This window comes from Callospermophilus lateralis, chromosome 13 (assembly GCF_048772815.1).
Source record: "Callospermophilus lateralis isolate mCalLat2 chromosome 13, mCalLat2.hap1, whole genome shotgun sequence".
In the NCBI taxonomy this organism is placed as follows: Eukaryota; Metazoa; Chordata; class Mammalia; order Rodentia; family Sciuridae; genus Callospermophilus; species Callospermophilus lateralis.
This window is the reverse complement of record NC_135317.1, coordinates 105673442-105695845: the sequence shown is the minus strand read 5'-3', so window position 1 is coordinate 105695845 and position 22404 is coordinate 105673442. Positions and strand designations below refer to the sequence as shown.

At 36.2% G+C, this 22404-nt stretch overlaps 1 protein-coding gene across 4 annotated transcripts in view; it reads left to right on the top strand.

Moving 5' to 3' along the window:
- The window catches only part of Firrm (FIGNL1 interacting regulator of recombination and mitosis), a 35043-nt gene that overhangs the window by 1946 nt on the left and 10693 nt on the right, over positions 1–22404 (top strand). The window contains exons 2-16 of one of the 4 annotated variants that reach the window (XM_076831903.1): positions 874–913; positions 2010–2098; positions 3787–3891; positions 4349–4489; positions 5271–5436; positions 6717–6801; positions 8751–8889; positions 13654–13734; positions 15300–15364; positions 16477–16625; positions 17187–17316; positions 18295–18481; positions 19265–19347; positions 19968–20019; positions 21352–21441. In XM_076831903.1, the coding sequence (XP_076688018.1) occupies positions 874–913; positions 2010–2098; positions 3787–3891; positions 4349–4489; positions 5271–5436; positions 6717–6801; positions 8751–8889; positions 13654–13734; positions 15300–15364; positions 16477–16625; positions 17187–17316; positions 18295–18481; positions 19265–19347; positions 19968–20019; positions 21352–21441 (1602 nt within the window). Of the gene's footprint in view, positions 1–873; positions 914–2009; positions 2099–2197; positions 2246–3786; positions 3892–4348; positions 4490–5270; positions 5437–6716; positions 6802–8750; positions 8890–13653; positions 13735–15299; positions 15365–16476; positions 16626–17186; positions 17317–18294; positions 18482–19264; positions 19348–19967; positions 20020–21351; positions 21442–22404 lie in introns of those variants that run through there. The other 3 variants (XM_076831904.1, XM_076831905.1, XM_076831906.1) reach the window with 3 other exon arrangements.

Here is a 22404-nt window from a genome sequence, read left to right as displayed (position 1 = left end):
TCCAGCCCTCACCTGCATGTTTACATAATCATAATTTAGGATGAATTGTGGAATAATAAAAACCTGACATTTTCCTTAAGGCAAATTCTACCCAACTAAACTCAAATAGGTTTGTGACTGTACGTGTACTTCATTTTGTTTGCTGTAAAAATGCAAAGATTTCAGAAGAGAATCAATTCTTGTATTAGGTGATGGGGTTATGGACATCCTTGTTACTTGTTGGCATATTCTTTAATGATCTTTAGGTTTTTACAGTAAAACATTTCTAGAACCAATGTAGTTTATAGTGTGGTTATATTAACTTTGGTATTGAACATAGGTAATGAATGTATTTGTAAAATATTTGTAAGCCCCTGCTAAGTGCAGAAGGATTTCAGACTGGTAATGTTGGTAAGACAGGTATGCAAGCAACAAAGTAGAAATGCTGAGGAGACAGAAATGTCTTTACTAGAAACCAGAACTGCCTGTATCATAAAGTAACAATATTTCTTTTTTTATATATATTTATTTATTTTAGTTTTCAGCAGACACAACATCTTTGTTTTGTATGTGGTGCTGAGGATCGAGCACGCTACCACTTGAGCCACATCCCCAGCCCCAATATTTCTTATCTTAAAAGCATTTCATGACTACACATGGAGTGAAAAGTTTATCCCTGAATAGTTTTGAAGATATTTCCTTTAAGTATTCTCACATTACTTTTGTTTACCGAATAAGCATTAAGTTTTTTAAAGTAAAAGTAGACCAGGAATCGGTCTCTTAATTTCAGTCTCTCATGGATTCTTGCTAAATTCCAAGAAGGGTCTTTTTGAACTTATTCTCAGTAACAAATGTTCTATTACTGTGATACTGTATCTTCCTTAATTATTTTACTCTATGTATCAACATTCTGAGAGTTGGATTGAACATGTTGGTAAGTAAAATTATTTTGATTGTATGATTTACTTTGATGTCATTAGGTCTGAATTCCACATATATTAATAGATGTGTCCTTACAATTTTGTGTTCCCTTCAGCTTTAATCATTTTCTTTATTGCAGCCACTGTGACCTTCCATTATCTAAAATGAACAAATTCCTTCAAATTACAATGCTTAGAGTTTTAAATTCCATTTTGGATAAATGCCAAAAGATCCATTGCTATGCATATGTGTACATTGTCAGTTTTCAATGTTGTCATTAGACTTATGTGAAACATAAGTCTACTTAGTAACCTTCAGCATCTAACAGGATTGATGTTGTTTAGAATGTACTTTCTGAGTTATAAAAAGCCGATTGTCCTTGTCCGGGTGATGACAAATTTGTCATTTGGGGAAAGTTGACTTTCTCCTTTCCATCTCTTTATCATTCTTCCTTGATAAGATTTACTCTTTTAGAGGAGTTAGAGAGTTAAGACTGTATGTAGATTGCTCAGTTTACTCAGATTTTGAATTAGCTTATTTGTGTTTTACTGAGTTGTGGAATTTTATAATTTTGGATCTGTATTTTTTTTGTTGTGTCTAATTTTTTTAAGTAGGCAAATTTATTTTTTATCTTGAATATAAAAGATATACATATTCATTGTAGAACATTGTAATATGCAGAAAATCAGAAAACATAATAAAACATCCACTAATCTGCAATGGTTAAGATTCTGATGAAAGCAGTCTCTTTTTCCTGTATGTTCTTGTCAGTCTATCTCATTCTTTGGACATTTATGTATATATTAAAATTGAGATTATATTTATTATTTTGGAAGTTTCTTGTTTAAAGTATTGTGAACTTTTTTAATGTTATAAAATATTTTAATGACAGATCCTATATAGGTTTTCATTGTCTTCTTTTTTGCTATTATAGATACCTTTTGCTATTAAATGCTTAATAGTTTCTCCATATAGAATATGTCATTGTGACACTGTACAGAGCTTTGATTGGCAATACTTAACATATTCTCACACTTGGTAAGAAGTAATGACTATTTACTGACATGATTTAGTGTTTTTACAAGGTATGTTGCTATTTTGCTTTATAGAAATCCTGAAAATTATGGTAGAAATGTTTTTACCTCATATGAACCACCTGACATTGGAACAGACGTTCTTTTCTCAAGTGTTACCAAAGGTATAGTACTGTTATATTAATCTGCATATCATAAAGCTTGTTAAAATCTAGCCTCAGACCAGCTATGGTAGCATGTACCTGTAATTCCAGTGACTCAGAAACCTGAAGCAGGAGGATTGCAAGTTCAAAGCCAGCCTCAGCTACTTGGTGAGATATTTTCTCAAAATAAAAAGGACTGGGGGTGTGGCTCAGTGGTTAAGTGCCCCTGGGATCAATCCCCAGTACGAAAAACTAAATAAATAAAAATAAAATCTAGTCTCAGTTTGGGCAATCATACTTGAAGTACAAATAAGTGTACTTATGAAAATGTGATGACATTGGTGTAAACTTGAGGTGATTAAAACTATTTTCAGATCCTTTACTGATTGATAGATCTTTTGCTAATTGAATTCAAATTATTGTGGTTAACTTTAAAAACTCTTTTGTTTTAAAGCTATTAATGAAAATTTGGAATGGGTGATGGAAATTTGCTAAATCTCTTTACCATCTTTGTGGTATTTATTGATAATTGTTAAATGTCAGTGTTTGGCAAAATGGAAACCAAATTTTATTAAAGAAGTTTTGGGGGGAAAACTGAAATTTAAAAAAAAAATTAAAATCAAGTAATAATGAAAAAAACATTAAGCTCACAGACTATATTACTACTTTGTAGCTGTAGATGTTCTCTGAAAAAATATAGCCATACTTTTTTTTCTCAAAGTGGAAGGAACTAAAGGTGCTTTGGTGCTGATTGTAACTGATTTATTTATGATTGCTTGGCCTTTATTGGAGTGGATTTTTAAGTTTCGTTTTTAAACAGACAATCAGCAGAATTCCTTTTACTTATAGTCACTGGATTATTTTCTGTCTGAAAAGCTTTTACAATTTGTTACTGACCGCCAAAAAAAGTTCCTGCTGTTATATAGGTGAAAACAGGAATCTGAGTTCACCGGCCTGCAGGAAACGATGTCCTCTGTAGCTTTATTGCCTTGTTGACTGAGTTGTTCTTACAGGGTTTAGGCTGTTTAAAGAGTTTAGAAAAATCTGATTATTAAGATATTGGGATAGTTAAGCTAGTTACGAGGTTACATATGCTACCTCTCATGTAGGAAGGGGATCTTGAATTGGTCAAAAGGCAGAGTGTTCAAATATTAGTGAATGATGTCTGGGTGATGCAGTATAAATCCATCCCCACACCATAGTGTGTCCTTGTAAGATGCCAAGTGGAGGGTGTTTCAAGGCAGTCGTTTTCTAAGTGTATGGAGTAGTGCTTCTGTTTCTTGCATGCCCCAAATAAACCTCAAGTGACTTTTTGTTTGTAGACTCAAACGACAGAAACAGAAAGTAATTATTTTTTGTGGGGGGCTTTTTTTAGGGATTATGTTGTAGAATTGCTTTTTAAGATGGACACAATATCTTTGTTTATTTTATTTCTTTTTATGTGTATGCTGAGGATCAAACCCAGTGCCTCACATACATGAGGCAAGCACTCTACCACTGAGCTATAACCCCAGCCCCTATAGAATTACTTTTTACATGTATTTTTTATTTAATTAGGTGTATTTTATTAAGCTGGACCATACCCTGTTGATGTTGCTAATGCAAAATTAAATCATCCTATGGTGTTTTTTTTTCTTTAAAGATATGTCTTTCTTTTCCTAGAGAATTTTGTTTCTTATATTCATTTATAACCTAATTTGTTTTTACAGACTGTAAAGTTATTTGATGACATGATGTGTGAATTAACCAGTCAAGCCAGAGGACTGTCAAGCCAAAATTTAGAAATCCAGAACACTTTAAGGAATATTTTACAGGTAAGTCAAATGTATTAGAAAGGGAGAGAGAGGGAGTTTAGGGAGAGTGAAAATTTTTATGCTTATATTGATTAGCCATATAGTCTTTGTTTAATGGCCTAATGCTGGATTTAAGTTTATGAACTTAAAGATAGGAATACTGAATTCTCGATTTTTTATACAGCTTATGTTGAGTAAATATTTGCATTCTTACAAGGAGACATATCGAGATACCTGAAGTTTTGAGGCGAGTGTGGAATACTTGCCATGTATTTTGAAGTGTGGGTTAGGTTTCTAAGTGACTGGCCAGTTGTTCCAGTGTTATTGTTCTGGGGTAGATTGAAGTTCTGTGAGAAGAGGAACAGAGTGTGTTTTATCTGTTCACTGTTTTATCCCTAACATTCACCATACTGTCTGATACCTTTTTATTGCACACAAAAATATACACTTAGGATAAATCTTCTTTTCTTATTTCCAGACAATGGTGCAGGTCTTAGGAGCTCTTACAGGATGTGTTCAGCATGTCTGTGCCACACAGGAATCCATCATCCTAGAAAGTATACATAGTCTCCCCTCTTCAGTCCTTCATGTAATCAAAAGTACTTTTGTACATTGTAAGGTGAGTAATGGCCTGTGTATACTTTAAGTAGCCTAGAATCAGTGGGCAAAGAGACTGAGTAAAACAGTGTTTATACATAAGGTTTTACATTTTAGCCAAGGTTATTAGGATAGACTTTTCCTTAGAAAAAAGAGTATGTGTGCAAATGTTTCAAAGTAAATGGATAGAAGGAAGACATAAAAAATGGTCTTTTGAGGGTTCATTGTTGGTGTTCATTTTATGTATTTTTTTTCTCTATAAAGGAAGAAATGATCAGGAGTTATACTGAGTGACAGGGATTCTGAAATTGCCTGACATATAGCATTTGTGGGTCAGTGATCAATCGCTTTAATGAACTTCCTATTAGAAAGGGAGTTGACCCTTATTTGGTCCATTTCTACATTCCAGGGGCAGCTTTAAGGCACAAAAGCTGGCCAAGAATTTGTAAAGCACAGGCAGTTTTTCATTGTTGTTTGTTGGGTAAATGAAAATTGCTAGCTCATTGATACTTCTCTTTGGTGGTCACTTGCTAAAATGTCATGCACTTGACCTAATATTGTCTTCAAATGTTATTAGTTCTAGAGTTGCCAGATCATGAAAATCATAAATTATCTTACACATTGTTACAGCTGCCTAAGCATATGTAAAATGGGTGATCACTGAAATATTTGTTTTATGGATGTGTGATAAGTTAAAAGCATTGCATTACATTTCTGATCTCTGATAGTATATGTTAAAGTAAATTGGATCTTAAGCTTTTTATGATTTGATTTTTTTCTCATTTTTTTATTTTTGGAATCAGAATAGTGAAGCTGTATATTCTGGGTGTTTACACCTTGTTTCAGACCTTCTCCAGGCTCTTTTCAAGGAGGCCTATTCTCTTCAGAAGCAGTTGATGGAATTGCTGGACATGGTTTGCATGGACCCTTCAGTAGATGAGAATGATGATATTTTGAATATGGTAATAGGTAAGTGAAGAAAAGTTACTCTAGTGGATGATGTGAAATAACAGTAATGCATGTGTCAGTTAAAATATTAGACCCAACATTGTTTATAGTGATTTCAGGATCTTTTATTCATTATGCATAAAAAATAATTGAATTCTTGCTGGATAAAGTTTTAATCGTACAAATTTTGAAATTTGCAAAATGTATTTTTACATTCCTTCCCAGTAGATATAAAAGTACATGTACCAAGTAATACCTGTTTCATATGTGATACACTCCATGCTATTTAATTTTTACATAACTGTTGATTGTAACATACTTCAGTGATTTCATCCCTCACTAATGGATTATGACCTAGAGTTTGAAAAACAATAATCTTATATATAGGGTAAAGATTATTTTCAAAACTTGTGTAAAAAAGATTATTTGTATAACTTGTTTTGTGTAGGGTACTAAGTTCTTTTGCTCTGTAACAAACCACCCCAAAAATCTGTTGGCTTAAAATAGCCACTGTTTGAATCATTCACAAGTCTGTGAGTCTGCAGTACAGGCGGGGATCAGCTGAGATAACCTTTTCTGCCCCAGGTAGCGTAACTGGCTCACTGATATATTTGTAGTCAGTAATTTCATGCACATCTGGCTATTGGCAGAGGCAGAAGCACTGAAAAAGTCCTGTGTGGCACTTCATTCTATGGACTAACACAGGCTCAGTCACCTTAGGATGGACTTAAGAGTTCCAGGAGCAGCAAGAGAGGGCGATTCCTGGTGTGCAATTACTTTGCAAATTTCTACTTGTCTCAATTTTATTATTGTCTCCTTTGCTAAATCAAGTCAAGGGACAATGTTTAGTGTTACTGTGGAAGAGTATGGATATTGTAATCTGTGGTGGCAGTTTATAAAATTATCTGCCATAGGCAGATAGAAACCTTACACGAATACCATGTATATTAGCTTTAATCCTTCCTTTTTAGATTTTCTTTTCTTAGTTTGTCAATTTGGATTAGAATCGTGTCTATAGAATATTTCAGTTATAATAGGGCACAGCTTTTCTACTGGATGTTTTGGTTTTAAGTGATAGGTTAAGTTGAAACTTAAAAAATTAATTTTCCATAGTTTGTAAAAACTAAGTCAAAAGTGTGGCACTTATTTTGAATGATTATTTTGACACAGTAACTTTGAAACTGCATTACCTATTTTAATTCAATCAAATATTGAAATGTTTAGTTGATACTTTTAAATGTAGGAGAAACACCCTAAATAACATTTTAATATCCTAAGGGCTCTGTTATCTTTCTTTGTAGTTATTCATACACTATTGGATATCTGCTCTGTTATTTCCAGTATGGATCAAGCATTCCATGCCAATACTTGGAAGTTTATAATTAAGTAAGTTTGTTAGTTTTTATAAATATTTCATTTATCTCAAATCCTAATTATTCATAGTTTCTTAGATTGCATTTTGAACAATTTTGTGTGGTGTGTATATTGTTCACTGGCCATGCTATCTGGCAATGAAGATATCCTATATGTAGCTTCTGTACCAATTTGGATTTATTCATGCTGCCATCTCTAACATGGAAAAGTGAGTCAGCTAGCAGTGGACTTGAATCAGACTATACCTTAACTACTTGGTTGTAGGTATTATTGTTAAACAACTATCAAGTATTTATAAGCTTGGGCAAATTAGTAACTAATTATAACTGTATGCAATCCCTTTATTATGCATGTTTGGGTTGTTCCAACTTATTTCCATTTATAAAGTAATATTGACTTTCTGAAACTGGAGTGCTGGGAAGAGTTTCTCAGGGAGAATGCCTATGACATTCATCAGGTTCGTAGGAGTGAGGGAAGACATGGTCACAATATCAGCATCATTGAAACCTCTATTAGACATGTGCATAAAAGGTGAAAGGTTGGGGTTATTCTTTGTGGTCTTAGGTGCTTTTCTGTATCATTAAGGCATTAAGTTGCCAATAAGAAATAGTGTATTAGTTGAGAATGTCACCTGGGAGCCATACTGCATGTCCTTGAGTTCATTCTGAAACCACTTTTTCTTCCTGAGACCTTGGGCATGTGGTTAATTTGCCCTTCTGAGAATGAATGTAACGATTGTGGCACTCTCTTGGTAGGATTATAGTGAGTATTGAGTTCATCACTTAAAATGCTGAGACTGTGCCCAACAAGTTAGCCATATTGCCACCAAAATCATTGTCGTCATGTCTGTGCCACTCTTGCCCCCTTCCAGTTCACTTTTTACTCAGCGTTTAGAGTGATCTTTTAAAAAAGTAAATCAAGTCATGTCACTCTACTGTTTACATCTCTCCCATTGTACAAAGTAACACCTAATTCTCCCTGGACTCTTCCTCCTTCGCAGACTGCCGTCTCCCTGCTCCTCATTCCTCAAACATACCAAGTTCTGTAGGCCCAGGCTTTTACAGCTTTTCCCTCTGCCTAGAGTGCTCCCCTCTCCCACTCTGCACCTTGATGACTCCAGCTTTCTTTCAGTTTTATGCTTAAGTATCATCTTTATGATCACATTCTTTGATAGCCTTAAGAATACGATTAGCTTTTTCTTTTTTCTTTTTTTAATATATTTATTTTTTAGGTGTAGATGGACACAACACAATGCCTTTATTTTTATGTGGTGCTGAGAATTGAACCCGGGTCCCGCCCGTGCTAGGCGAGCGCTCTACTGCTGAGCCACAATCCCAGCCCAAGATTAGCTTTTTCTGTTGTAGCACTTTTGGCTTTTCCGTCTCAGCATTTATCACAACCATAATTAAATATATTTACAATTATTTAATATTCTTATGCTAGACCACAAGTCACAAGTTCTATACACACAGGGCAGAGATGGTATCTATTTGATCTACTTTTGGGGGGGTTGGGGGGTATCAGGGATTGAACTGAGGGTCACATGACCACTGAGCCACATCCCCAGCCCTATTTTGTATTTTATTTAGAGACAGGATCTCACTGAGTTGTGTAGAGCCTTACCGTTGTTGAGGCTGGTTTTGAACTCTTGATCCTCCTGCCTCATGAGCTGGTTAGATTACAGGCAGGTGTGCACCACTACGCCCAGCTTGATTTACTTTTTTATCCCTAGGGCATAGAAGAGTGCCTCACACATAGTAAGAGCTCGTTTAATATTTTATACAAAGAGAAAAAACAAGCAACTGCTTCAGATGTAAAGTTAGCACATCTTGGGTATACTCTTCTAATACATATTATGCATTGTGGTTTTTAAAAGTGTTGTATAAAGCAGATATTTTTATGGCCCTAAGTTACTTGCTGTATTACTTGTGATTGTATTCTTTTCGTTTTATTCATTTTAGGCAGAGCCTTAAACACCAGTCAGCTTTGAAGAGCCGGTTGAAACACAAGGATGTCATTACTAGCTTGTGTGAAGACATTCTTTCCTCCTTCCACTCCTGTCTGCAGTTAGCTGAGCAGATGACTCAGTCAAATGTGCAGGTACAATCTAACAGCACTTTAAGCAGTACTGTTGTATCCCTTGGCAGATACTAAGTCTCATTTGGACAAATGGATCATTCTAAAAAGGTTTTGATTTACTCCTTCTTTTGGTCTGTGGGGTTATTCACAACTGTAGTTACTTCCCACTCAGAACACTGCCTGGCATCCTGACTGCCCTTGTCCCTGGAGCCCACTTTACCCTCTTGTCCACACTGCACTAACTGGTTGGTCAAGGTCTTTGCCTCAGAATTCTTTCATTGTTTTCCACTCTAGAACAAGTTCTAATTCTGTGTTTATTTGGAGTAAATTATAATCCTAATTCTGATTTACATTTACTTAAGAACTTTTTCACATAGCCACAATCTTTCTGTGTTTCCTTCACCAATGCATGCAACCATTAGTGGTGTGTATGTGTATCAGTCTTTTAAAACTTGTATAAACTTATGTTTAGTTTCATTTCAAGAAGTTATAGCGTTAAATTGACATACCATTTAGGAAATACATGAGTTCTAAACTTCTGTAATACAGTTGTTGGAATTATAGTTTGAGTGGTCTCAGTCCTTAGATGGCTGACTCCATGCTCTGGGCCCCAGGTGAGGCAGCATGTTATGGGGGAGGTCCAGCAGAGGACAGCTACTCTGCTCTTGGTGGGATCAGGAAGCAGAGAAAGAGAGGAGGGAGGAGAGGGGCTGCAGGGAAGATGCACCCCCCTTCCGGGGCCTGTCCCCATGTACCACCTCCTCTCGCCTTGCCCCGCCTGCTTGTAGTTACCCACCCAGTCAGTCCCTTCAGGCCAGGGTGGACCGATGGGGTCCCAGCTCCTAGTCTAGACATTGCTCCACACATTGCTGCATGGACACAAGGACTTTTGGAGGATGTCTTATCCAAACCATGACAATAAATATTTCCTCCTAAAATATCAACACCCCTCTTTGTGGACCTGCAGGCTCATACAGGGACTTCCTTTGTGTTGTGTTCTTCCCTGCCAAGCAGCTGTGGGGGTGGAGGTGCCAGATTCCTCTAAATCCCCAAACTGGTAGCATCTTCTGGAACAGGGATGATCTTGAAGGACAAATCCTACCTCGAGAGAGTTCTGAAGGTGTTAAGGAAGTAAGGAATGGCTCAGGAAGGAGCTGACCTTTTTCTTCTCTTTTTCTCGTGTCTGTCCTCCCTTTAGAGCCCTTCTTCCCCCCCTTTTTTTATTCCCACTTCCTTCCTTTGCCCTTCCTTGTTCCCCTCACCTTGTTGAAAGGAGGAATTATTTGGTTGGGCATCCTGTCCATTGCAGGGAGGTTGTCCCCTTCTCCACCTTCATCTCCTACACCCTGTATGTCTTCAACCCCCAACCCCCTGCCCCTTTCAATTTCCTTCTTTTATTGACACTGCAGACTCCACAGCTGGTGTTTGGAGAATAAAATTAGCAAAGATTCTTGGACAGGAGTGAGTTGAGGAAAAACCAAGCCCCAGCGTAGTTTACAGGGGCAAGAGAAGAGACCAATGCAGGTGCTATTTGTATGTATGTAAAATGTTTGTCTTACGTATGAAAATCATAAACTAAATTGCAGATGTGGGGCTGATAAATGTGGCCAGCTCCACACTGTCCATTAGCTGAAACAAAGCTCTGATATGGACCCAGCTCTTTACTATTAACTCTGTATTCTGAGCAGCAGTGCCCTCTGTCGTTCACTATTCATGTTTATGGAATCAAAAGTTTTCAAGTAATTTTCGCTTATATCTGTTTAGACTACTAAACAAAAACTAGCTTAAACTGGGAAATTCATAAATAATAGAAATTTATTTCTCATAGTTGTGGAGTCTAGGTATCTACAGTTGTGGAGTCTAGGTATCCAGGATCAGATTCGTGTATGGTGAGGGCTGCTCTCTGCTTCAAAGGTCCTGCTTCTTGCTGCCTCCTTGTGGGGTAAAAGGCAGCTAGCTCCCTTCTTTATTATAAGGGCCCAGATCTCACTGGTGAGAGGAGAGCCTCTTGACTGGTTCTTTCCCCATGGACGCCATATCTGTGTCTATCCCATCGTATATTAGCTTCCAACAAGGGAATTCGCATGGGAGAGGGCACTAACATTTAGACCACAGCACCTTGCTTTCAAAATGTCAAAATAAAACCATTAGATTTAATAATAGTCTGGCATACTAACATGCTCCTAAATTTGCTGGGGCTCTTATAACAAATGACCACGACTGAATGGCATTTTTAAAAACAACAGAAATGTATTATTTCACAGTACTAGAGGCAAGAAATCCATGATGTGGCAGCAGGGCCAGGTTCTCTCAAAGGCTGTAGGGGACAACCTGTCCACCCTTCTCTGGTTTCTGTGTTACTGGCAGCCCTTGGCATTCCTCAGCTGTGGCTGTAGAACTCCAGCCTCTGCCTCCATTGCCATGATGTCTCTCCCTGTGTCTCACATCTCTCCACGAGGACACCTGGCACACTGGATTAAGCACACACCTTACTCCAGCATGACCTTGTCTTGGTTGATTACGTCTGCAATGACTGTATTTCCAAATATAGTCTGAGGTGTTAGGGGTTAGGACTTCAACAGTTCAACCCATGATAGCCCCAAATCCATATGGTACTTATTATTTATTCTCTGTTTTCTTGGATTTAATTTCCAAAAGAAAATATTGAATTAGACTTCTCAGTAGACAGTGTTTTAGCCACAGTGATTGTTTTTCTTTTTTCTTTTTTTGGTACCGTGTATTGAACCCAGGAGCACTTAACCACTGAGCCACATCCTCAGCCCTTTTTGTATTTTATCTATAAGAGACCGGATTGCTGAGTTGCTGAGGCTGGCTCTGAACTTGCAGTCCTCCTCTCTCAGCCCCCCAAGCCATTGGGATTACAGGGGTGTATCACTGCATCTGGCCAGAAATTTATTTGAAAGGCCCTTACATATAATTTAGTTTCCATCGTGATTTCAACATTTGTTCATATAATGATTTGAGAAATTTGTAATATTCAGAAAATAAGCACACACTTTTATATCTGATGCCTATACTTAGATTTATTGTCTGCTACATTTGGACTTCATCAGTATTTTATTTAAAGAAAGGAAGAATGGGTACACATTTTAAAACACTGAAAATGGTCTTCTTTGCTTATATTTCCTGTCCCTTCTTTGTTGACATTGGGATGCAAACTTTGTTTTAAACAGTTGAGTAAATCAAGGTGGGACTACTAATGCATATGTGTTATTCACTTGCTTTTAAAAACATCAAAGTAATAACTCTTTAAATAGTAGTATGGTATTTAGTAATGAAATAAAAACGAGGATGTCAACCAAAGCTTGTACAATTTCTCTGTGAGTGAGAGAGAAAAATTTAAAGTAGACAAACTGATAATAAGTTGCCTTATCATTCAGTTGTCGGTTTTATAAAGTAATTCCAGAGTGCTTATTGTGTGCCAAGAAATGTAGTAGGTACTAAGTTAATCACATCCTCTACCCTAAATAACTTAAGAGTCTAGCTTGCAAGATGAACAGATAATTCTAAGTGCTTCTAGGACAGAGTGATCTTAGTTGGCTCATGGAAGTAGAGTATAAGGTAGGGACCCAATCATGAAGTCATGGAAGGTTTCTTAGGGGGATATGACGTCTAGGCTGAAAAAAATTCATTTTACGGTCAGTGTAGATTTATTTTTAATCACTCAGCTTTTATACTTACATAGCATTTTTGAGATTCATGTGCATAATTGAGCAAAAAAAAAAAAGGTGAATTTTCATCTACTCTATTTCTGCTGAGGAAAACTTTTCAGTTAGTTTTGGTAAAGTTCAAAATGAAGGATCCTATTCAGTTAATGGATCATGTGATTCCAATTTTATTGGATTTAACTAAGGATTTGCTATTGTTGAAAAAAATCATACTCAACATTAACATTAAGGTAAGTTATTTTCATATAAAATAATTCTCAACATTGAAGATAATGTATCTATTTGATTTAATTTTGTGGCACTAATTTAAAGCTCTTCATCAATCTTAGAGTTTTCTGTAGACAATATATCTACCCTACTCTTTTTAATAACTGTATGGTATTATAGTTTATGAATGTACCATAAATATCTTTAGCCTTTTGCCAACATTTGGTTCACTTCAGTTTTCACAGTATCAAGAACTTTGATTTCAAAGCAGTACCAGTATTTCTATGAGATAGGTCCAGAAAGGATATTTTAACACTTCCACTCTTAATAAAAATGAATAGAGTGTAGTGTTCATGCTTCCACCAGTGGTAAAAGAAAGTGCTTGTCAACCTCTTTCCTCTTTGGCTTTTTAATCAAATAGCCCTCCGTCCTTCCCCCTCTCACATGATATGGGGATTGGGTGGTCATTTGGGATTTTTCAGTATTAGTTATTGATTGGTTGTTTTTTCTTTTCTCAGAACTACCTTTTCGTGTCTTTTATATATTAGTGACCTTTTTCTTTTGACTATTAACTTGATTCCTGTATAGCAATGAATAATAAATTATTTAAATTTCTTTCCCTTTAAAATCAACAAGAAAGATTGCCTCTTTGTTATTAGGCTACTAATAGAATCATGTAGAATTTTATTTTCTTAAATACATCTCTTGTCATTTAGTGTGTGTTTATATGCTTCTGCCAAAATATTAGAGAATAATAATGTTTTCTTGGGAAATTTTTATACTCTCTGTATTTATTAAGAGGTGTTTTTAGAAAATACCTCATTTATAAGTTTAACTAATTACATATTTGTATTTTTATTTAACTCCTTATGTCCTTTTTCTGGAACAGGATAATACTGACTACAGATTATTCCAGAAAACACTTAAATTATGTCGTTTTTTTGCCAACTCCCTTTTGCATTACACTAAGGTAAGTGCTTTTTTCTTTATAATGCATAAATGTAAAATCTACACTAAATTATAAATTGTCCTGTTATTACTATTCCTACCAAAATTAATCTTTTGAAGTTATTTTATCAAGTATATTTTGAAGGGTTGTTAATGGTTTTGTGTTATTAGTTGTTAAATATTGAATATCTATTGTATTATTTAACTTGTTCCCATCATCATTGTTATGTGTGTGTAGTTGGGGGGATTGAACCCAGGGGTGCTCTACTAGTGGACTATATCCCTAGCCCTTCTTATTTTTTATTTTAGACATGGTCTCACTAAGTTGCTTAGGACCTCACTAAGTTGCTGAGGCTGGCCTCAGACTTGCCATCCTCCTGCCTCAGCCTCCTAAATAGCTGGGATTATAGCCATGCACCCCCATGCACTATCATTTTTATTTTTATTCACATCTGAAAAAAATATTTTCATAAGCATAAATCGATTTTCAGAAAATAATTCAATTTACCTTTAAATACCATTAAAAATTATTTCTACATATTTCTAAATTAGTTTGTTAAAGTTTAAATGTCCAGACTTTGAAACTGTCGTAACTGTAAGAGTGGGAGTCATGGGAACGGCAGTGACACCGGAGTTGGTGGAGTGGACTGAGTATGTTGCCTAGCACACTGGCCACGCCCAGCACACTGGCCCTAGTGTGTTGTTTTCTGCTTGTGTGTGGACTCTGTTGGTCCTCTGGCAGTCACCTCTCACAGTAGTCATCTGCCTCTTACGCTGGGCTCCTGCAGCTTGCGGGGTCTTACTCCAGGGTCCAGGGGCAGAGGTACGCTTGGGAAGTGCACCAGTGGCACTTGAGGGGCAGTCACCCATCTAAGATTCGCTTGGTGAATAGAAGGTAAAATTTTCTGTAATTATGCCCTGTTTTACATTTTTATTTCCATATAACAGTTTCTTTTTTATATACCAGGGATTGGACCCAGGGGTGCTTAATTCCTGAGCCACATCCCTAGCCCTTTATTTTTATTTTTTGAGACAGGATCTCACTAAATTGCTTAGGACTTTGCTAAGTTTCTGAGGCTGGCTTTAAACTTTGCGATCCTCCTGCCTCAGCTTTCTGAGCCACTGGGATTATAGGCACACACCATGTCTGTCTGTCTACACTGTTAGTTTCTAAGAGATAGTCTTAATGGATAGAGGAATCACACTTGGCTTGAATCCCAGTCTTATTTAGCTACGTGATGAAGTTATTGATATCTGAGCTTCAATCTTCTATTTTGTAAAATGAGGATAATAATATATAGTAAGTTTTTTAACAAGACTGAAAGTACTGTATGTAACATCATTTGGTACTGGTGTGGTTCCATAGTAGGTGCTCAGTAAGTGATAGCTGCTAGTTGTAGTTAGGATGGTACTTGTAATGGTAAAGAATTTTATGTACCTGCTCAGCCTCAGCTTTCTTTTTATGATCATGTACATTTTTTTTAATGTGGCTTATCTAGGATTTTATTTTATCTGCATGCTTTTGGGATAAGATATGTATTAGAAAGTCATATTGCTTACAAAGATTGAAAAATTATTTTATTTCAGGAATTTCTTCCTTTCCTTTCTGATTCTTGCGGCACATTGCATCAGCTTTATCTTCAGTTACACAGGTAAAAAAATAAAATAAGTAGAGAGGGAATCTTGTGAAGGGTGGATTCCATGTGAGTTACGTTTGCTTTCTTAACTAGTGATACACAAGTAATAAATAATTGATGTGGTGATAATAACGAAGGCAAAAAAAATTTTATTTGATAGATTTGGAAATTTTATTTATTTGAAATTAAAATTGATTTTGTGCGTTTATTTGTAGATTAAACATAGAAGAAAGGAACTACAAACTTAAAATTAAGTTAGTAGAACTTCCTGACTGAACACAGAAAAGGGCAGAATAGCACATAGTTACATTTGTGATAACATAAATTAAACTCACATACCATGTAAGTTTACTCCCAAAAGAGAGGGGGGGAGAGAGGATGATATAAAAATATATAGCTCAAGATATAATGGCTAAATGTTTTCAAGTTCATTTTTATTTCTGTGTAACATAATCACAGAAAGTGACTATTTTCTGAAGTTTTATTGTCTCTGGGTGCTAGATTAAAAGTTAGCTTTCAAAGTTTAGCTTCCATCTGGCACACCCATTATTTTGTGGTATATGGGATTGAATCCAGGCCCTCACACACACTAGCAGGTACTCTACCACTGAGCTCATCCCCAAAACAACTTTTAATAGACATAAAATGAAGCCAGAATTTGTCAGAAGTGTCTTTTTAATACACACACACACACACACACAGTATTCCACTTGTTGATTTAGTGTTTGTATTTTACTTACCCTGTTTTTGTCAAATGGTATTAAAATGCATCAAAACAATACTAAAGGCCCGGGAATGTAGCTTAGTGGTAGAGCACTTGCCTAGCATGCACAAAGCCGTGGGTTTGACCCTTAGCACAGCAAACAAACACACAAACAAAAATGAAAAGAAAAAAGGCACTTATAAGGATTTCTCCAAGATTGTGAACTTTTTAATTTTATAGAATTATGTAACATTTAGTCCAGAGTCTTCATACATCCTACTATCAGTTCAGTACTTCAAGTGTATTGCTGCTTTATAGAAACAGATGTAAAATATGCATTTTTTTACTGCTGGAACCTTAGTTTGTAGTACTTACTTTTGTCTGAATTGAGAAGGTAGCTGCTAATGAGCTGTGTTCTTTCCAGCAAGTTCCCTCCAAGCCTGTATGCAGCCAGCATCTCCAAAGCACATCAGGAAGAAATAGCTGGGGCTTTCCTGGTGAACCTGGATACACTGGTGAGTCAGCTGCTCCCGGTCCAGCCTTTCGCACAAGCAGTTTTGGACAATAAATCAGGTAAGCTACAAAGCAGATTTAATGTTAAGTCATCTCCTGTTAATTATGACATATTAGATATGGGTATTTCCCCTCATGTAGTCCCTCTTTCGTAGAATTCAAAAATTATTTATTTAAAATTCCCTCTACTGGGGGTGCTGGGGTTGTGGCTCAGAGGTAGAGTGCTCACCTAGCACATGTGAGGTGCTGGGTTCAATCCTCAGCACCACATAAAAAATAAATAAATAAAATAAAGATATTGTGTCCAATTACAACTTAAAAAAAAAAATTTAAAAAAAGTTTCCTCTGCTGGGGCTGGGACTATAGCTCAGTGGTAAAGCGCTTGCCTTGCATGTGTGAGGCACTGGATTACATCCTCAGCACCACATAAAAATAAAAAAGATATTGTGTGTCCATCTACAACTAAAAAAAATTCCCTCTAATTTTATTGATTATCTCTCATTTAAAAATATCATACCTCTAATTTCTTTATGTAACAATCAAATTTCTGCTGAAAATACTTTGGGCATGCTGTTAGCAATTTGTTGGATCTTAATGTGTAACTTGGTTCCACACCTGAAGACTTGCCCTGTGAGCTCCAGCTCCCACAGTGCCTACTCCTGGTGGTTGTCATGGAGAAGCTGCCCTCTCAGCCTGAAGACGTGCAGGCCCTGTGGTGCACCGAAGGCCAGGTCCCAGAAGCTGCAGCCAGGTAGCAAATGTGTTGTTCCTGTCCAGTCCTATCTATTACTCTTAGTTTAGAATACCTTATTGTATGGAATGGTCTTAAAATTAAATATTTTCTGTGTCAGATATTCTAGTTAATAGTCACTATGTAGAAAAACTACTTTATAAAAACAGCTATAAAGTATATCTATCTGTAACAGATACTAAAAATATTTTGGTCTGTGACCAGTGGCCATGAACACTGACTGTGGTAGAGTAGATGCAAACAGGGACATATAAAATGAGCCCAATGAGGGGCACTCCCAGGTAGTTCCTGGGAACTGCAGTGACCTCCGTCTCCCAGCAACACCGTGGCCCAGGCCAAAGTGCCTCGCTCCCTGGGTTATTGTTATGCTCCAATTCTCTACCCCTTTCACCAGCCCCTTCTGAACTTTCTTTTCTCCTGCTCAAAACTTCTCAGTTTTGCCTTCAAAGCCATCCTCTGCTTTTTCTCTTCATCCTCTCCTCCTTTCTAACACATCAAAGTGGTGAGCTGTGTCTGCCTATTTATACATGCTTCGTTGTCTTTACCTATTTATATTTTACCTATTTTTAATTTGCTATTTAAATCCTTTATGAAAGTTTCCTCCACCATTTCTATCTTAAAATGGCTCCTCCATGTCTGAATTATAAATAATATTGTTTTCTTTCTTAAATCTATAATAGTTAATTTGGCTTTCTTTCCAGTTCCCTGAGAACTTTGACTTTGTATAAGTCAGTGCATGATAAACAAGTTGGTGAATGATGAAAATCATGTCCAAGAAAATTCTTCTCCCTTTTGTAACTTATTCTAACAGTGAATATATTTCATGTGTGCATGTTCACATATATTAGCAGGTATTACTGATTGTATCTCTTGAGATATTGCCTTGCTAAAATAACCTTCCCTGTGATATATTATTATTTTACCTGCTAAATAATAAGTGCTATTAATATTGGGTTCAATGTTCTGACTTCCCTGCAGGAGATCTCTACTCAAGGCCATTTTCCACAGTTTCGAGCAGTGTTCTGGTGAACTCTCTCTACCTGTTCATTTGCAGGGAGTGCAGAGAAAAGGGAAAGCTGAGGTGGCTGTCACCTTGTACCAGCATGTTTGTGTTCATCTGTGTGCCTTCATAGCTTCCTTTCATCCCTCGTTGTTTCCTGAGCTGGTGAGCATGTTGCTTGCTGGGACAAGTGGAGTTACACTTCTGCTCTTTTCACTGAAATTGTGATTCAAATGTAGAAGAAAGTTAATGATTATTTCCTCAACTGCATATTTTATCCTTTAACTTGGTTGTCTTGGAATGTAATCCTCGATTCCTATAGATTTTAGATTAAATAGATAAAATACTTGGGGAAACATTTTGAGTGGAAAGTGTGATAAAACATTGTGAGTAGAGGAGAACTTGTATAGAATTTTACTTAATTTCATAAAAGAAGTAAATAGACCTTAGACATAATGTGCATGTTTTTTTTATTTTTCATAGAATTGGATTAGAAGAGAGACTTTTTTAAATTCTAGGAAAGTTCCTATAATTTAATGAAGGATCAGAATTAGTTAAGATATTATACAGTGGGTCCAGCTATCATATATTAAATATTTTGTATGAGTAGTTAAAGGCAGGAAAAAAACTAAGCATATATTTTATTTCCATTGCTTTAAAGATTTCAGGCTCCTTAAAGAATTCTTGTGGGTCCTAATGATTAAATTACCACATGTAAAACCAGTTTTGATTCTCTGTGGCCTGACCCAATGGTTACATATATTTGGTGCTTATTAAATGCTGAGGGAATGTCATCATAGGTTCTTGGTGATATTAGAAATTAAAACATTGTCATTGAGAATCTGTTACTATATTCTGATAATGATTTCTTGTGGAGAAATGTAATGTTAATGATAATTTATCATGCACTTTAGTATATTTATGAGCTAACTTTTTGTTTTCCATTAGGATGCTGCTCTGTTGAATGCTGTGCTTAGTGCTAATTTGATCACCTCCTTGTTGGCAATGGATGCATGGTGCTTCCTTGCTCGGTACAGAATACTTAGCATTTTGGTGTTTGGGGGTTTTTTAATAGTAACTGACAATAAATGATTCTATAATTGTGATGTTATAGAAAAACTGTAGTAGTAGTCCATTAATAGCACCTCAAAATGGTTTGATTTGATATCACAGCACTAAATTATAGGAAGCAAGTTTCCTCTTTCCTTTCTTTGGTACAAGCCCATAGATAAGCATTTAGTAGTAATTTTGTGATATTCTTTAGCCAGAAAAATGGGATGAGCACTCCTGAATCAGTGAAACTTTGAGCACTGTCATGATGTTTCAAGTGGAAAATGCCATACCATGAAACCTTGTTTTATGTACAAGATTATTTAAAATATGGCATAACTTTACCTCCAGGCTAGGAGTATATGAAACATAATGAGCTTATTGTTTAGACTTCAGTCCCACCCCTAAAATATCTCATTTTGACTAAGTAAATACTAAAAATCCTGAGTGAAACACTTCTGGTCCTAACATGGATGAGGTATATTCAACCTTTAAGTAGTTTCGATGTCCTCATCATAGTATTTAGTGCTTTTTGAAAGTTTATCTCCTTCCTTTTCTGAATAATTGAAGAAAGATGACAGCCTTCTGTTTTGTATTGCAGATACGGGACTGCAGAGCTCTGTGCATACCATGTCACCATTGTGGCTCATCTAGTGAGTGAGACATCCACTTTGCATATGTTTTCTCTGAGGATATGACATTGTTGAAGAATGTGAATAGCATAAGGAAAAACAGTCTGGTAGTGAAATTGTCTTGACGGTTTCTTGGCTCTGCATTAATGCTGGTGAATTGAGAAAGATGTTATAGCAACAAGCTATTTATTAGTGTAATTTGCATAAAACTAGGGAAATTTTCTTTTTTTTCCAAATTTTAAATTCAGTTCCACTAATTGTTCTAGGAAAGAAAGATAAGATTAAGTGCGAATAAATTTTTAAAAAATAAATTTTAAGTTGAATTCAAAATAGAAAATAAGTGTTGGTTGTAACATTTTTGGCCAGGAGTTCTCCCTTCTGTCTTTTCTGTATGATGTCACTGACTCTTGATTTTGTTGTACTTCTCTCAGCCAGCATGCTTTGAGAGAGGGACTGTTTGACAATAATCAATGCTTTAGGAGAAGAAGTCCTATTTTGTCAGTGGGTATACAGAGAAAATGATTTAATAGTGATTCTTTTAACCTTTTTAATGTCAACAGTTTTTTGCTTTTAAATTGAGGTGTTTACTGTGTTCCATGTGAGATGACTATGGCCTTATGATCTTTTTGTTGTATTTTTTCCTTTGGCATTTGATAAAGATCTTATGTGAACCCATCAGCCACCTTTTGTTTTGTTTCTTTGTAGAATGATTGTGTTATATTTCTTGGTTTTGTTATTTGTTTTTGTCTTTTTTTTTTTTTTTTTTTTTGGTACTAGGGATTGAAACCAGGGGCACTCTACCACTGAGCTACACCCCCAACCCTTTTTATTTTCCATTTTGAGACAGGGTCTTGCTGGCTTCAAATGCCGTAGCCCTCTAGTCACTGAGATTACAGATGTGCCCCAGTGCACCTAGCTCTTGGTTTACCTTTTAAGGATTCTGCAGACTAAATCCAGTGAAGTCTGAACATGCATAATGGCCAACAGGTATGTCTCTGTGGCTGATAGTCTAGATCTTACTGTACTAAACCTCTCACATATCCTACACAAAACATACTGATTTTTGTCAGTTGATTTTTTTTTTTGTTTTTGTTGTTAATATATTTTTAGTTGTAAATGGATGCACAATATCTTTTATTTATTTACTTTTTATGTGGTGCTGAGGATCGAACCCAGTGCCCCACACATGCTAGGCAGGCATTTCACCACTGAGCTACAATAGCGAGCCCTGTCAGTTGATTTTCATATGTCAGGTTTCCTTTAATAAAAGCTTTCCTGGTACCTTAGATCTTAAAAAGTTTCCACAAGTCTGCTTTTAAATCAGCCTCTTCTCTCCCTCCTGCCTTTTTCCAGATAAAATCCTGCCCTGGAGAATGCCATCAACTCATCAACCTGTCAGTGCTGTTGAAGCGCCTCTTTTTCTTCATGGCCCCTCCCCACCAGGCAAGGACCCCATCTTTGCCATCCTCTTTGGGCAGCTGCTGAGTGCTAAGTTCACTCTTCCCTTCCTTTATTCACAATTTAAGTGTCAGCATGATCTGAGCATTAGTTTTTTTCTAATCATAAATTTTTAACCAACTGATGGCTTTGCTTATTGCTTTTAGCACTGTCGTTTTTGACACCTTTGCTTCAAGTTACAATTAATTTCTCTAATTCCATCCTCCTGAAGTCTGTCTTTCCCCTTATATGTTTGAAAAATATGCAGTGAAATGACTCTATATCCTTTGTTCTTTTGAATTTACTTTGAGGAGCTAGAATGTTATGTTCTGAACGATCTTTTCTATTTTTTCATAGTAAATAAGTTGAACATCTAAGGGAAAATTTCTAGTATGGTGAGCCTTTGCCACCGAGGAAAACAGACTGTGCCACATGAGGTGCTTCCCTCCCACAGGAGCCCGTTCACCAGTCAGCACAGTTCTCTGCTTTCCCTGAAGCCATGTGGGTTTTTATTTTTTATTTGGAGACATGGTCTCTAAATTGCCCAGGCTGGTGTCAGACTTGGGATCCTCCTACCTCAGCCTCCTGAGTTGCTGGTATTAGAGGCATGTGTGCTACTGTGCCTGGCACTATCAAATTTGGGGACTCTTAGGGGACTTTTTAAAAGTTTTTGATGTAGGAAGAGTTTCCTATAATAAGTCCATTTTAGATAATATAAATTGAATTGTTTCATTTCTTTAAAAAATACACTAATATATTTCCTAGTTGAATTACACTTTAGTAATTAAGTGCACCATTATTTTTTTCCACCAAAACTGATATTTTTAACTGTTTTTAGAACTGTTTCCCATTTTTGTGTAGTCTATTGGTTCCTGAATTTTAATAAAACAGCACTGCTTCTTGTTAATCCATGCCTCTTTGAATTATCATCTCAGTGGTGGGATGGACCTGATGTGTGGCTTGCCTTGT